At 40.2% G+C, this 17,793-nt stretch overlaps 1 protein-coding gene across 1 annotated transcript in view; it reads right to left on the bottom strand.

Annotated features, from left to right (window-relative positions):
• The window catches only part of CHD8 (chromodomain helicase DNA binding protein 8), a gene marked incomplete at its 5' end in the record, with an annotated part of 37,930 nt that extends 22,505 nt beyond the window's left edge, over positions 1-15,425 (bottom strand). Inside the window, 9 exons of the mRNA XM_079701316.1 lie at positions 322-405; positions 4,466-4,583; positions 5,098-5,153; positions 5,514-5,582; positions 5,664-5,846; positions 11,116-11,230; positions 12,207-12,592; positions 13,314-13,685; positions 14,583-15,425. Coding sequence (XP_079557442.1) covers positions 322-405; positions 4,466-4,583; positions 5,098-5,153; positions 5,514-5,582; positions 5,664-5,846; positions 11,116-11,230; positions 12,207-12,592; positions 13,314-13,685; positions 14,583-15,425 — 2,226 coding nt within the window. The remainder of the gene's footprint in view (positions 1-321; positions 406-4,465; positions 4,584-5,097; positions 5,154-5,513; positions 5,583-5,663; positions 5,847-11,115; positions 11,231-12,206; positions 12,593-13,313; positions 13,686-14,582) is intronic.
• Positions 15,426-17,793: the final 2,368 nt, after the last annotated feature.

The following is a 17,793-nucleotide window of genomic DNA, read 5'->3' on the forward strand; positions in this document are numbered from 1 at the left end:
CGTAAAGTATCCCTTTCTCCATCCCCACCTCTCACCCCCAACTGAAGGTCAAGGGTCTCCCATATAAAATCTGCGAGAAAATGAGGCCAAGGTTAATGAGTCCTTGTAAAACAGCTCCCAGATATTTGAAAATCTTTCCTTTTAGCCTCTCTCTGTACTCCTTTACCTTCCCAGTATCATTCTAAGTATCTCTCAGAAAAATTCAAAAGTACCTTTTCAGTACAAGGAATTTTTCAGCCATATCTGAAAAATAACGGAGGGGCAAGCAGACAGGCAGAAATCTTTAAGAGGCCTTTCATGTTCCTCCACGCCCCAACTCACCTCCCCATTGTCCTTGTCAATGCTGTGAGACTCATCCAATATCCTATCCACCTCTACATAGTCTGGGTTGAAGGGCTCTTCGTCCTAGAGGAATTATGAAACCAAACAATAAGACCAAAAGATCACTGTCCAGGAAACCCACTCCTCCATGCAACCTTTAGCTGATAACCCTACTTCAAAATTTATTAAGAGAAAAGAAGGGAGTTCCCCATTTTCATAATATCACATCCTACACACTTACCTGTATTTGCATCTATCCTCTTGCCTGTTACCAGATAAAGTGTCACTACTCCCTAACAGAGGGCATTCTCTCCATATATGCTTTAGATTCCATTCCTTCTTGCCTTCTTAGGAATCTCTCTACTGGAGCGTTTCCATAACATACAACCATGCTCGACTATTTCTCGTCTTTTCTTTAATTAATTAATTAGTTTATTTTGGCTGTGCTGGGTCTTTGTTGCAGTGAGTGGGCTCTTCATTGTGGCACAGTCTTCTCTAGTTGTGGCGCACGGGCTCTCTAGTTGAGGCACGCAGGCTCTCTAGTTGCGGTGCGTGGGCTCTAGAGAGCATGGGCTCAGTAGTTGCGGTGTACGGGCTTAGTTGCGGTATGTGGGATCTTAGTTCCTCAACCAGGGAACTTCACGTCTTAAAGACCTCCCTGACTCTACATCCCGCTCCAACTATTCTTCTGTTCTGCTTCATACCCAAACTTTTCCAAGAGTTTTAAACACACAGTACCTCCATTTCATCACTTCCTTCACTTACTTGTCCACCCATTCCACTCTTCTACTTCCATCGCACAATGAAACCACTCTTGTCGAGGTTATTAATGATCTCCAAATTGCCAAATGTAATGGAAATATTTCTGTACTCACCTTCATTTACCTATACAAAGTATTCAACAATTCATTATTCTCTCCCCAAAGCACTCTCTTCCCTAGGCTTTCCTGAGACACGATATTCTCTTCGGTAGCCTTTATTTTGGTTTCACTTTTTGTTTTGGCCAATTCTCAGTCACCTTCACTAGCTCTTTTGTTCCTAAGTCACTGGTATCCAACTTTGGGTGGTATCCCAAGATAAATAACCCAAGGCTCCAAAGAAAGATCTCAAAGAAACCTTAAGGAAAAAACTCTTTCTTTCTTAAGACACTTTCCCCCTGATTTTTGTGACATATCTTTTTCCTAATCTTTCTCCTACCACTCTGGCAGACAGTACCTTCTTCACCTGGTCCTCTAAATTTGTGAGAATTGCTTAAGGATTGGCTCTGGGCTTACATCCATTGTCTTATAGAAAGAAATTTTAAAAAGTACAGAACTATTAGAAAGTACAGAACTTTCCCCAGGGTGACTCTATTCATTATTAAGGCTTTAATAATTATGTATACGCTGATACATTCCAAAGTTAAATTGCAGCCTAAAAAATCCTGATTTGTATACCTATCTCTTTGATAGAAATGTGTTACAGAATTTTAAGCTTAACATGGCCTAAACTAAAATCTTGATTTTCCCCAAATCAGTTGCTTCTAATCGTCCATTCTTTAATAAATGACTCTACCTCAAGCCATTTGCTCAGACCAGAAACCTATCTATATAAGCCATAGCACCAAATCCTGTCAATTCTACTTTAAAGTAAACTCAAATCTATCCATTCTCTCTAACCACTGAAAGCACTCTGCTATAAGCCTTAATTTCTCATCTAGAAAATTTCAACAGCCTCCTTACTGCTCATCCTACTTTCACGCTTACTCTTCTCCACTCCATTCTCCAAAGTCTAGATGATCTTTTATTTTTTTAAATAAATTTTATTTATTTATTTATGGCTGTGTTGGGTCTTCGTTGCTGTGCACAGTCTTTCTCTAGTTGTGGCAAGCAGGGGCTACTCTTTGTTGCGGTGCACAGGCTTCTTTCTCATTGCAGTGGCTTCTCTTGCTGCAGAGCGCGGGCTCTAGAGCGCAGGCTCAGTAGTTGTAGTGCATGGGCTTTGTTGCTCTGCAGCATGTGGGATTTTCCCAGACCAGGACTTGAACCCGTGTCCCCTGTGTTGGCGGGGGATTCTTAACCACTGCGCCACCAGGGAAACCCTAGATGATCTTTTTTTTTTTTTGTGGTACGCGGGCCTCTCACTGTTGTGGCCTCTCCCGTTGCGGAGCATGGGCTCCGGACGCGCAGGCTCAGTGGCCATGGCTCACGGGCCCAGCCGCTCCGCGGCATGTGGGATCTTCCCGGACCGGGGCACGAACCCGTGTCCCCTGCATCGGCAGGTGGACTCTCAACCACTGCACCACCAGGGAAGCCCCCTAGATGATCTTTTAAAAATGAAAATTGGATGTGCTTTGACCTGTTTTAAATAGTCCAGTGGTTTCCCCCTTTGCACTTAGAATAAAAACAAAACTAAAAGGTCTATAAGCACCTGCTTGCCTAAATTTCTGATCTCATTTCAGGCCACTCACTCTCTATCGTACATCAATCCCACTGTCCTTTCAGTTCCTCATCCTGTCTCAGGGCTTTCATATATTGCTATTTCCCATGCCAGGGATACTATTTACATGTGTTCATGGTCTTGCTAACTCATTCATAACTCAATTCTCAGTGAAGTCTTCACTGATTATCCAAAGTAGGCATTTTTTTCTTAGGTCTTCCTGTGCTCTTTCTTTCCTGGCATTTATCACAATTTGAATTATTTTTAAATCTCTCTCTCTCCCCATTAGACAGTGAGCTACATGAGAACACAGACCATGTGTGATTTGTTTACCATAGTGACTAGCACATAATACACAATGAATAAATGAATAATTGATTTGGTTAAATGGCCTACCTATAAAGGCAAAACTGACTGGCATACAAGTCAGTTAGCAGAGCTTGGCTCAAGGGTCACAAATTATATATCTAATACCAACTGGAATGGGATTAGTTTCATCATACATTTCACAAATTAGGTTTTAAAAGAACACAGACCAAAAAACAAACCCCACGATGCAATTATTATTTTCATATAAAAAGAAATTATAAAACCTACATAGCCCTACTTGCCCTCTCCAAGTGATGTGGAAAATAACTCATTTATTGGCAAACCTGGTGATATAGTTTTTTCAGATGTATTTGGCCACAGCTGGGTTTTTCTGCTGAAGCTGTACATTATTCCTTCTTTCACTCTTTCTTACTAGCTCCTCTTTAGGTTTATTTTTTTAAATAAATTTATTTATTTATTTTGGCTGCATTGGGTCTTTGTTGCTGCATGCGGGCTTTCTCTAGCTGTGGCGAGCAGGGGCTACTCTTCGTTGCGGTGCGCGGGCTTCTCACTACAGTGGCTTCTCTTGTTGCAGAGCAGGGGCTCTAGGGGCGCGGGCTTCAGTAGTTGTGGCACGCGGGCTCAGCAGTTGTGGCACGTGGGCTCTAGAGCGCAGGTTCAGTAGTTGTGGCACACGGGCTTAGTCGCTCCACAGCATGTGGGATCTTCCCGGACCAGGGTTCAAACCCATGTCCCCTGCACTGGCAGGTGGATTCTTAACCACTGTGCCACCAGGGAAGTCGTCCTTTTTAGGTCTTAAGAAGCTTTGAGAAAGAATTCTTCTTCTCAAGGCACTCAGTAATGAAAAATCCCATTTTGGGAAAGGTATACGTATACAAAGCTTTCAAAGCAAAATCGAGAGTTAAAATACAGCTCAAGAGACCCTTACAGATGTTCCAGTACTTAACTAGTACTAACACTGGGTATGGGGTATTAAAGCTCCTTTATCACTATTTCTAGTTATACTGGATTAGAAATTTGAGAAAATAAATGTTTTCTCTTAATGATATGGTTGCTTATGTCTACAGATACCATCAACTGCTGAAGACTGACATTAGAGGGAGAAGAATGCCACAAGTGGACCAGAGGTCAGTTTACCATCTGTTTTGAAAATACTTCATGAATATCAAAAAACTCAATTTCAAAGTACCCTATAACTTATAAAAATACCATATTTAGATCTGGTAAAACAAAGGCTGGGGCAATTAAGTAAGAAAAGTCCAACGATCAAAATGAACACTTTATACCCATATGTACAAAGCAACTATGAGTCTTCTGAAGAATCAGTCAAGGTTGATAACCCCAGTAATTTATGCTTCTATGAAATAAATGATAGGCAATACCTATTCCTAATTACCTCATGGAAGAAGTGTCTCATCTGAGCCATTTTGGTTTTGAAGCGCTTTAGTTTTTGATGGATCCTCTTATCCTTCTCTAGTTGGGAGATGGTAGCCCACTCACAGTGTAGATAGGAGCTAAAGGGGATGAAAACAGCCAGTCACAGTGTGAGAAAGGGGAACTGGTCAGCTAGTGTCTGAGATGTGGGGATTAGCCAGAAGCAGACATAAGAGTATGTGCTTCAGTGGGGAGACAGTCTCTTAGGTCAGTGCTTCTTAAACTTGATTTTGCACACAAACCACCTGGTCTAGGGTAGGCTTAAAAGTTCACATTTCTAACAGGCACCCAAATGATGCTAACTCTGCTGGTCCACGGATCACACTCTAAGTAGCAAGGTCTTAATCTTAGACTAATGTGAAGAGGATTTTACAAGGGATTTTATCAGGAACCATCCTCACCCCACCTTTCTGCAACTAAATATAAAGAGTCAATTCCCGAGCTTCTCTCTGAATAGACATTTTCCTCACCAAAAACAGGCGAGGAGACTATTAAAAAAAGGGACACATCCCCACCCAGGATAGACTATACAGGAGAACTTTTTACAACCCTGAGGAATTTGGGGTGAAAAGCTTTTTTGCACAGATCACATACTAGTTCTTGTACTTGACAAAGAATTCTTCTGCTTCAGTATATTGTCCAGAAGGAAGCTGAGAAGAAAGAAATTACAGTTACTAACAACTTATTTGTCAAAGAGAACCTTTAATTTTAACACACATGGTAGAGCTTCATACCAATGCTCCCAGAATATATTACTGACTAAGGGATTAAAGAACTTAATCTGGTATTTCAATGCTGGAGGCTTGACAGCTGGAGAAAATAAGCCCTTTTCCAGTTTAAACAAATAAGCGAAAGAAGTGGCAATAAGACAGTTCCTACTTTCCACCTAACTTTTCTCCACCATCTCTTGTAACTACACTGTAGCAATATAGCCTGACATCCAAAGGTGCTCATTACATACAGCCTGTAACTGCAGCATTATGGGCTGACATTAAAAATAGAGGCCTCACCTCCTTCTTCACAATACGCATAGAAAGCACTTTGTCTACAATGGCTGCATCTTCTTCACTGGGATTCTCCTGTAGCAAAAGATGCAGTCAGTCAACAGAGATTGTGAGCAGCAAGACAAAGGTCTCAAATTACTTAAGTTCTCAGCTTACCACAAAGAACTGCATGGAAGGCAAAGTCTCGCCATCTGGTTCCTGCACTGGCTCAGGCAGGATAGGCTCAGTTTTGATTGGACCAGTTACATCTACTTCTTCTTCTTCTTCATCATCTGTGATCTTTATATCCAGATCCTCTGTATATTTTTTCCGTTTAACTTGGCGGTTTGAGCGTCTCTTCTATAGAGACAAAAATGGTTAAAATAACTGCTTAGGTCTCTCAAGGAGAAAACCTTTAAAACTATTCGCCTATAGTCATATACTTAGATTTGACTCCAAAATCCCTATGAAAAATTAAACCAAAAGATGATAAAGGGCTTATTTATCAAATTATGTGATGTCAAATCATGTAACTTATTCTATGTACTGAATATATATTAACTTGCTGAATTGTTTTATCAAAGTATCAGATTCCAGCTGAAAGTAAGCTATTGGCAAGAGGCTCTAAAAAATTGAAACAGGACTCTCAACCTGCAGAGTGCAATGAACTTCACAGGAGGAGCAACCCTGGAGTGCAAAGGTGCAAGAACATTTTGTTTCTAATTGTTTCTTTGTTTTAGTTCTAAAGTTTTTTTGTTTGTTTTAATAAATAGGATCATACTGTATGTATTGTTCTGCTGCTTACTTTTCTGTTAGCATTTTTCTTGGAGATGTTTTCCGTATCAATACATTTCAAATCTGCCTTATTCTTTCAAATGGTTGAGTAAAAGATTTTTTAATTAAATAATCTAAGTAATACTTGCAGCTCATGATAAAAAAATTAGGAAGGACGGAGAGACAAAATTATTATTTTTCAATCATGATTATAACCCCTGGAAAACCCAAAATCAAATGAGTCATTAGAAGCAGAACTACTGAAATTGAGTAAACTTGCTTGGCATAAAATTAATTTTTAAAAATCAATAGCATTCTTATAGAGACTAAGGCAGAAAATACAATAAAAGAAAATATTCTTTTTATGAGAAAATATTAATTATCTTAAGCATTAAATTTAGTAAGAAATATATAAAATCCATGTGAAGAAAACTTTAAAGCACTATAGGAGGACATTAAAAGAGAGCTGAATAAATAGTGAAATATATATACCCTCCCTAATCACATAAATTTGAAAAACAAAATTAACAAAATTTTTTAACTAGATAAGCTGATTCTAAAATTCAAATGAAGAACTAAACATCTAAGAATAACCAGGAAAAATATGGAAAAGTATACTTGGCCTTACTAAATATTAAGGATAATATAAAGCTATACTAATTAACACAACTTGGTACCTCTCCAAGAATAGATAAACATGTCAAGGAAATAATGTCCAGATATAGACTAAAATACTCATGTGGATTTAGAACATGATAAAAACAGAAACTTCTAATCAGTGAGGAAAAAGTGGATTATTCTATAAAATGGGATTGAAAACAGATGACTAGCCATCTAGTGGATGTAAGAAACAAATCTACAAAAAGACTGCAAGATTTAAAAGTTTAAAAAAAAGATAAAATTTCTAAAAGAAGATGTGGAAGAATTTTTTTTTATAATCCTGGAGTAGAGAAGGTGTTTCTAATAAATTGATCAATTTGACCTTGTAAAAAGTTTAAGATATCTGCGTAATATTAATATAATCCATCATAAACAAAGTTGAGACTAATAATAAACTAGAGAAAAAATGCCATATGATACATTTCCCAAGCATAAAGAGGTCTTTTGAATCACTAAGAAAAAGATCAATACAATAGAAATATGGGCAAATAACATAAATAGTTCATAGAAAAAAACAGAATGGCTTTTAGTGTAAAATGATGCTCACACTCAGAATAAAACTGTTACAACTGAAAACTAAACTGAGATCCCCATTTTTTTTTCTTGCACCTAACCGAGTGACAAAAATCAGAAAGTTGGATCAAATATTTGAAACAGGAACGCACACATTGTTGGTGAGAGTACACACTGGCATGAAGAAAATTTCTACAGAAGAAAATTTGACAATACCCTTTGATCCAACAATTCCACTTTAAAGATATTATCCTACAGATAAATTTGCACATATATACAAATCTCTGTAGCATTACTTGTGGTAGTAGAAGACCAGAGAAAACCTAAATGCTTATCAACAGGGGATTGGTTAAACAAATTACGCTATAGTCAAAATATGGAATATTTGGAACTCTCACTGGAACTCTCACTGCTGGTGGAAGTGTAAAATGACACAATCACTTCGGAAGCTGGCAGATTCTTATAAAGTTAAACGGTTAAATGTTTAACTACCCCACAGTCTATCAACTCCTGGGAATTTAGCTATGAGAAGTGAAAACCTATGTCCACAAAGTATGTGTACTGAGACTGTTCATTGCAGGCTTACTCATAACAGCTCCAAATTGGGAACAAACCAAATGTCTAACAGAATGAATAAACACTGTACTATATTCATAAATAAAAACGTTTCTCAAGAAAAAAAAAAAAGAATGAACTGCAGATACATCAACAACATGAATAAATCTGAACAACATTATGCTGAAAAAAGTGAGACTCAAGAGTACATACTATGTGTTTCCATTTACATGAAGTTCAAGAACAGGCTAAGTTTAATCTATGGTAATAAAAATGGGCCCAATGGTTGCCTATGTGGAGGTGTGGGGGAGAGGATGGTGAACTGACTGAAAAGAGGGTACAAGGGACCTTTCTGGGATGATGGAACACGGGACGTCATTAAATAATCTCTCGGGGCTTCCCTGGTGGCGCAGTGGTTGAGAGTCCGCCTGCCGATGCAGGGGACATGGGCTCGTGCCCCGGTCCAGGAAGATCCCACATGCCGCGGAGCGGCTGGGCCCGTGAGCCATGGCCGCTGGGCCTGCGTGTCTGGAGCCTGTGCTCCGCAACAGGAGAGGCCACAACAGTGAGGGGCCCACGTACCACAAAATAATAATAATAATAATAATAATCTCTCTACTTTGGTGTATATTTCAAATTTTTCCTAATAGAAAACAAGAGTGTGAGGAAGAATGGCTAGATCTATCTTTTTGATAAAGAACTACTTTCAAGATATATTGTTGGAGAAAAAAAGCAACAGTACAGAAGAGTAGGTATGGAATACTTACAGTAAGTGGTAGTGGAATTAGAGTGCTCATGAAAGTAAAGAATATTTCTGGAAGGATACACAAAAGTAGTAACAGAGGTTACCTCTGGAGAAAAGACCTGGGGGACTGTGAGGTCTCCATTGCCAACACTGGCATTACCAATGTTATGGGCTTAATTGTATCCCCTCAAATTCTTATGTTGAAATCCTAACCCCTGGTACTTCAGAATGTGACTGTATCTGAAGACAGGGCCTTTAAAGAGGTGATTAAGTTAGGGTGGGCACTAATTCAACTGGATTTGTGTCCTTAAAAGAGGAGGGAATTTGGACACACGCAAAGACACCAGGGATATATGCACTGAGGAAAGACCATGTGCGGACACAGTGAGAAGGTAGCCCTCTGCAAGCCAAGGAGAGAGGTCTCAGAGGTAACCAGACCTGCTGACCTCTTGATCTTGGACTTCTAGCCTGTGGTATTTTGTATTGGCAACCCTAGCATATTAATACACCACTTTTGAAATTTTTTAAATCTTTGTATTTCTTGTATCACAAAGATTTGCCTTCAGTTTGTGTTTTGTTTATTTAACAAACACCTTATTTAACCCTTTGTTTATTTAACAAACACATATGTAACTTTTACTATGCTCTCTTACCTAAACACTGTTCTATGTGCTTTATAAATGTTTACATTTAAGCCTCCTAAAAACCCTACTTGGTAGATATTACTATCTGCATTTTAGGGATGAGGAAATTGAGACACCAAGAGGTTAAGTAAACTTGCCTGAAGTGACAATGTTAGTGAACAGTAGCGTTAAGAAGAGAACCCAAGAAATCTTGCTCCAGTCTGTGGTCTTAACCACTATGCTGTTTAGAGAATTTTGTTGTTGTTGCACATGCATAATTTTTATACAGTTAAATGTATCGATCTTCCCCTTTATGACTTCTGAATTTTAATACTCTCCTTAGAAAGACCTACCTGATTTTACAATTATTTAAAAAAAAACTTATCCATGTTTTATAAAGGTTCATGATTTCAATTTTTGCATTTAGACCTTTGATTAAACTAGAAATTGTTTTTGTTAAAGAGTAATGCAAGAAATTCAATTTTATTTATTTCTTCCTAAATGTGTAGCCAGTTGTCCTAACTTAATTTATTAACTAATCTTTCTTTCCATTGATTTTATTTTTTTATTATTATTATTTTTTGGCTGCACCACATGGCTTGCAGGATCTTAGTTCCCAGACCAGGGATTGAACCCGGGCCCTCGGAAGTGAGAGTGCAGAGTCCTAACCATTGGACCACCAGGGAATTCTCTCCACTGATTTTAAATGGCCTTTTAACTCATATACTAACTTCTCATAACAACTATTTGAATCCTCTTCTAGACTCTATTATCTTTTACTAATCTCTTATTTCTTCTCTAATTTTAAACTCTTAGCAATTATTATTTCATAATATACTCTAATGTCTGTTAAATCTAGCTTTTGCCTCATTCTCCTTTTCAAAAATGTCCTGGCTATTCTCACATGTAAACATACCCCAGAAGAACCGAAGTCTCAGTTTATCAAGGTATTGAATGCATATTAAGGAAGAGGGGATATAAAAAAATAAATAAATAAAATAAAATTCAAATCAAAAGAAAAAAAGGAAGAGGGGAGACATTTATAAAGTACTGATAGCTAGTGAGGCACCTGAGGTTTGTTTAGTCCAAACCTCCGTTTTTCAGATGAAGAATTTACACATAGCTAAGTAACCTGGCCAGGCCCATTAGAGCTACTTAGAAGTACCACGGGTCTCCTGAATCATTAACAGCACATTCTTTCCATGGTTGGAAACTAGAGCCAAAGATGGTACCATAAGGCAACAGAGATAGAGGACTAAAGTTCTTCTGGTCCAGCTTCTTTTATTCTCTTCCCAATGCTTCTCATCTTCAAAAGGTAGCAAAAACATTGTACCTTAAACACCCCAGTTCTCAGCGCCAAAACCCTGAAGTTTTGGCAAGAATTGAAAACCCTGAAGTTTTGGAAGAAGTAAGGCAAAAGGGGGATAGCTGGACAGTTCTAAGAGAAACCAAAGTATTGCCATACCCAAAACAACAATCTTGCAGCATAATTTCATATTTGCTTAGTCTTTGAAATACTGGAATTTGAGAAAATGAGTATTGCTTTTTTATAGTAATATGCTTTTTGCCTAAAAAAAATTTAAATTTAAAAGACATGACCATGACCAGATCTTGCCTCTTCTACTTTTTAGGACTACCTCTGGTTTAGAAAAACTGGTGAAATGTGCATAGGCTTATCGTCTCTCAGTATCTATTCTTGGTCTGTCTGTCAGAAGTAAAACATGATTTTTTTCAGTAAGTTCTTCAGGGCTCCTTTTACCTGAATGCTGCTTTCTTCATCTTCCCGGGGTGATTGTGCAGGCATGACTTCCACATCTGAATTATCAGATGAGGTATTACGCTTTCTCTTCTTACCCACCACAGGAGTGATGGTGCTAAAAAGGAAAAACCAAATTCAGTTACAGTGAAGGCAAGGAAAATTTAGGAGTAAGAAAATATAATTAATCTAAACCATCACATACAAAGTCTCCAGGCATAAGTGTCTAGATCTTCAGTCTGTGGGACACACAGCTATTGAGTAGCATGTTTGAAAAAAGAAGATATTAGGGTTTCTAAAATACCAGCTGACCTTTACACCAGATCTGACAAATCTCTGTTACCACTGTATTCACAAATACCTGAAGAAAGGTAGAGTAACACAGCAGAATGAATTCTTGACTAAGAATTACAAGGCCTTGTTTTAGTTCCAGTTCTGTCACTAGCTGGGCATTAGTTTCGTAAGTAGCAAACACTGATGATAACATCTGGCCTGACAGCTGTTGAGGATCAAGTAAGATAACAGATATGAAACTTGCTTTTTAAAGCTGAAAAATCCTGTACAGATATGAAGCATTATTATAATTACACCACAAAGCCTGAAGAATCTCAGGGAATGGAAGCTAGAGAGAAAGGAGTGAAGCTACAAGACACAGAAGGAATTCTTGTCAATTGTGACAAGAATTCTGTGGCAAGCCATGGTTCTGTCAAGACTGCTTAAGGCTGACAGTGGCTGCTGAAATCTTCCCCAGTTCACAGAGGAAATGTAAGAACAGGGCAGCTATGTCTACAGCAGCTCTCTTTTACTGGTGTGGGTGGTAGGAAGCTAGTGAGAAGTCTTCCACACTATGGTGATACAAAATCGGGAAGAATATAGAAAAACACAGGCACAGCTTTTAAATGTAACCCCTAACACAAGACTGGCTATCTTTCCCGTGCCTTGGTGTTCACTTGGGACAGAGAAAAGAAAGGCCTTATTATCTTCTATGACAGAGAGATCACCTTGAGCTTTGTAGCTGCTGAATACAACACGAATGTTAAAATGTATGCACTATCCTCAAATGTCCCATCAAAAGAGCAAAGGGTGGTACTTACTTTAGCTTACTCTTGCCCTTGGTTTTGGAGGTACCAGATGTTTTGCTCTTCTTTGGCTTTTCTTCCTTGAGCCTCTCCCCACTGCTCTTCTTCCTGCGTTTCTTTTCACCTTCCTCCTCAGGCCGAACGCTAGGCAACTCATCCTCATTCAGGACTCGAGGGATGTTCTGTTCGCCCCGAGCACGGGCCCTAGCAATGGCCTCCGCTACAATCCGATTCGCTTTCTCTTGCTTCTTCTGGTGCTCCAGCCTACGGTTTTCCTCAATTCCCGTCTTGCCCCCCGTATGAGGAGCAGAGCTTGCTGGTGAGGACAGAGCTGCCACTTCACTGGCACTTAGAACTTTAACTACGGAGAGCCCAGAAGAGGCCCCTTGGGAAGAGCCGGCCTACAGAAATAAAGACACTAAAATTTCAACATGCTTATAGCTAAATAACCTGAATAAAACAACTCTGATGCAGGTAGGCTAGAAACGTCAGTTCTCTAATTCCTCAAGAAGCAGACTCAGACCAAGTCTTACTGAACCTAGAGACACATTCCAAAAAAAAAAACAAAAAGTTTTTTTTGGTGGGATGTGCATGAGAAAAGGCAAGAATTGTGCCAAATTAACCTTAAATATCCTTAAGCCATGCTCCTAATGTCAATACTCAGATCCATAATTCCAGAAAATTTTCAAACAATACAACCAACACTGGTCTCTAGGCTAAAGGTAAAAAAATTCAAATTCTACTCTTGGCCTACCTTCATCTCCCTGGGGGTGAGAGGAAGGACAATCATTTGACCTCTTTAAGGCTATTTCTTTATGTTTCAAATGAGAGGATATTTCCAGTCACTTTCATTTCACAAGAACATTAAGAAAAGATTGTAAATGAAACGGTTCAAAGACAAATACCAGACAAATCATCTCTGATCCCAAACCCAATAATAACCCTCAAATCTTTTCATGATGTAATTACAACAAGGTTTCCACGGGTGAAGGAAATAAAAGTCTGCATGTCACTTCAGAGGTATGAACCTAGACTGGCCCCACGTTCAACAGTGAGTGACTGCCGAGGGGAACAGCCAGGGACTAAGGGATGTGCTTCCCTTGTTTACTATGGAAGTCTCACCTGGGGCTGCAGCACCACCTTGAGCGGTACTGAAAGTCTCTGTCCCGGGCCCTGCCCTGGTCCCATTATCTGAGCCTGCTGCACAGAGGAAAGAGCCACTGGCTGGGCTGAGGATGGCTGCTGGGGCTGTGGCTGCGACGACGGAGGCTGCGGTACAATCTGGATCTTCTGCTGTGGCGGCTGCACCTGCAGCTGGATAGTCACTACTTTGGCCGGCTGCCCCTGGGCATTCTTGGCTTGCGTCAGGGCTGCCAGCTGGTTGCCCTGTAACACTATCTTGCCTGGCAGACTCCCCAGCACGACATGCCGGTGTCCTTGGGGACCTCCAGACTGTGGCTGCTGGAGGACCAGCGTGATGCGTTTCGATTCACCCTAGAGTGAAGAAAGGAAATTGCAAGAGAGGTAGAACATTAAAGAATGGCAGACCCCTTAATATTTACACCAGTTTTCCTCATCCTAGAGTTATAACAGCTGAGGGTCAGAAAACACAGTATAATTCCTTCTGTTCATCCTCCTCTCTTTCCTGATAAGACCTTTTCTATATAACCTCTGCCCAGCGGGTATCAAGCCTGTTCTTGAAAAACTGTTGGGAGGCTCACTCTATTTCTATGGCAGTCATTCCATTTTCTGGAAATCTATTAGAACAAAAGTCTATACTGAACTGAAATCCACCTCCTTATAGCTTCTCTCCACCAATGCTACTTATCTTAATACTGTCTTCCCCTCCCCCCAAACTCTTCTGGCCCTTGATTCAGAGACTAGAGCCTCTATTTTCTTATACCAGAAACTAGCCTTTTCACTGGGCAAAGTCAGAGGAGGACAATCTTAGTAATAAGAACAGGGGAGAGATACACATAGCTTCCATAAGTGTTGCAAATATAAATAAATGTAGTTTTCCAAAAATGATTCTTGTTCCCATTGCATCCTATATTACTCATATAACTTTGTATCATACATTATTATGAGTTCTTGTTTAAGGTCTGTATTTCCTGGCAGACTGTGAGCTCTGTAAGGACAGAGACTGTGTCTATCTTGCTCAGCACCAGCTAGGCACAGTGTAAATATGTAGTAAGAGCTCAAAAAAATACATTAACACTAACTGCTTCCACCTAGTAAGTAATAAATACATTGCTGTCAATACTAACTGATAAAAAGTACAGATGGGATTTAAACAGGATTTCCTAGAGACAGCTCTCCTGTGCTTGCTCTCACACAGTTGCTGGGCCCTCTACTAAACCAAAATTCACCTCCCCCTTTCACTCAAGTCACCTGGGTAGGTGTAGAGGTCAGTGTAACTGCAGGCTTCAGTGGGGGCCCTGTGGCCCCAGGGTTTCCAGCAGGAGCTGAACCCTTAACTGGCTGTAGGACCAGCTGCTTTACTGGTCTGCTGGGCTGGACAATGCGCTGAACAGTAGCCTGGTTCCCAGGGACCTTGGCAGCCAACACTGTATTACCAGAGACAATGGAAACACCAGGTCGAAGGGGAGTGCCGGTTAGCACTTTGGTAAAAGTGACTTTTCCACCATTGGCTGTGCCAGCCACGAGGGGCTGAGCTGTGCTGGTGATACCTTGGGCCTGAATTTGTGCCACATGGGCACCAGTGACTGAGGAGCTGGGTGGGGCCTTAAGGATAACAATCTTAGGGGCTGACTGAGGTGGCTGCCCTCCAGCACTACTGGAGGGGACAGCTGTGGCAGAGACACCCATGAAAGGATTCCCTTGGCTCAGGATCTCCTGGCTCTTGGAGACCTGCAAAAGTCCTGACGTTGGCGTCGGTGTCTGTAAGACAGGTGGGGCTGGCTGCTCTTGGCTGACGGGCTGAGTGGTATAATCATGCAAGGTTAAAGATTCTGGAGCTGGAGCTGTCGATTCTTTGGGAAGTTCTGTGGGGGCTGTTTCCTCTGGTGGGGGGACCAAGTCACTTGCTGATGAATTCCCCACATCACCACCTCCACCATCCTGGTTCATCTGATCCAAGGAGTCCAGAGAGCTTGGCAGTCCAAGGGCTTCCTCAATAGGGTCTTGTGTAACCTGATTGAAGCTGTCATCAGTAAGAGAGTCCAGGCCAAATAAATTTGGGTCGTCAAACAGATCCATGATGGGGTCTGCCATCTTGGGAAAGCAGTGGGGGTTACTTCCCCAAGGTTTAGGGAGGGAAGGGGAGGGGGGGTAATGGCTCTCCCCTCCCCTCCCCTATTAAGAAAAAAATGTACACAATGGAAGAGGACTACTCTTCAGGTAAAGAGGCAAGAAACAAGTGCATGTCAGATTGTCCTGACCTTCATGGAGCAAGATGGCTAGGTCTTCAGAGGAAGATGGTGGAACTCCTGTTGTAGGAAGACAAATGACAAATAAGCAAAGTAGGTGACCTCAGGGAAAACTGCTAGCCTTAATATCAAATAGCATCAAAATAATAAGAGAAGAGGGAAATGTGAGGTAATCTGAGGACAGAGACACAGCGGAAAGAACATCCACATTTCTGCCTTAAAACTAAAACTAAAAAAGAAAAAAAGAAACAATCCAACGCCCTTTTGGGGCTCTTACACACTTTGAAGCTTCTGTCTGTCAAGATCATTCAGCTATCTCTGTCCATTTCTTTTTACAATTATCATTCTTAGCTAGAGATCAGGAAATTTAACATTCATTCACCTTCTATTTCAGGTTCGTAAGTTGACAGAACTTAACAATATACCAGCAATACTTCAGTGAATATAGCTAAAGACTTCTGGATATACTGTATTTTGTAAGTTTCCCTTGTATTTTAGATACTTTTACTTACTACTGGCAAAAATAACCACCTTTAACCAAGCTTACAGTATAATCTTACCCAGGAAGTTTCACAAACTTTATTCTACTTAACCTATCAATGAATCTATACATAGTGTTTCTGTTATGACGTCCCCTCCCCACTTTCTCATATTTAAGATCAAAAACTTCCTTTGCAAGAGATTCAAAGAATTCTACAATTTCATTCTAGTTTATATTCCCAACTTTCAGTCTCATCACTTCTTATGCTCTCATCACTTCCTATATATACCCTATATTCCAGTCCAACTAGACAATACGGTTCCCTTAATGACGTTCCTATCTGCATGACTTTGCCTATTATGCTGTAGTTTCTTCCTGGAACATCCCCACCACGCTCCTCCCAAACTTCTCTTCCAGCTAAAATCTCTGACACCCTCAAAGGTCTTCTACTCCACAAGGTGAGCCCTGAAGCTCCATAAGGTGAGCAATTTTTGATGACTTGGTCCATTCACCTTCTTTAAATATCCACAGTGTTGTCTGCACCTTATTTAAAGCACTTATATTTAACATTTTATTAAAATGCTAAGTTTCTTGTCCATTTCCTCTGAAGGCCCAAAAGGTTCCTTCGTGCAAATTATAAAAAACTGCCTACTCAAGATACTTGTTTGCCATCTGCTGGAAAACTGTCATACTAAACATATTATCTATGATGATAGTGAACACGTGCAATGCACACCTTGCACAACCCTGCATGGTGGCCCAGCTCCTCTTTCCCCGAGAAAGAAGAGTTCCTGAATGGTGGGGACCACGTCTTATTCATCTGTGGATCCCTAAAGAACCAGAAGAATATCACATACACAATAGCTACTCAAAAAAAATTTAATGAATTAAAGTATTTGCTTGCAGCGTCTGGAATGAACCATTCAGTCCTTAGAGAAACTGTTATTCCCTGATTCCAAGATGAGACAGTAGAATACTTCCTATCTTGAAAAACTGTCCTACAAATAACTGAAATTATGTTTACTAAATCCACATCTGGGGCTTTAAGTTCATAAAATGCTGGGAAAAGGAAAAACTAAGACAAGGAATTATAAGTACATCACCACCTAACTAAACTATATGAAAATGTAGTATCTGCTCTTTGTATACGATATCAGTATTTGTCAATCCAGAAAAGCCTTGCTTGATAACACCATTTCTCCTAACTTTTAGAAGATATCAGAGAAGAAATTTGTCAGTGACACAGTACAGACTTGACTGAAGAAGGCTCTTCCACACAAGCCCCAAACTTTTTTTCCCCTTTCCTTAACCCATTCCAGTTATCCTTGTAAAACAATATAATGTGGGTAAGTAGCCCAGAAAATCAGACATAGATAACAGAACAGACTCATCAGTAGTTGGCACATCGGTCAAAATTACAAAGCATACATGGCATCTCCACCAATGTTAAACAAGATCTTCCTAGCTTCAGTAACTGTATACCCTTCACATCTCAACCAGGGTCTGTATCACTTCCCAGTCCTGGTTAAACTATTCCACTAGCTCATTCCAGCCTCTCCTATCTAATACCTGCCCCAAAATAACTCAAAATGGTGATCAGAAGAGTTATGGATAGGACTTCCCTGGTGAAACAGTGGTTCAGAATCCGCCTGCCAATGCAGGGGACACGGGTGCGAGCCCTGGTCCGGGAAGATTCCACATGCTGCGGAGCAACTAAGCCCATGTGCCACAA

The sequence above is a fragment of the Hyperoodon ampullatus genome, assembly GCF_949752795.1.
Source record: "Hyperoodon ampullatus genome assembly, chromosome: 3".
NCBI lineage: Eukaryota > Metazoa > Chordata > Mammalia > Artiodactyla > Ziphiidae > Hyperoodon > Hyperoodon ampullatus.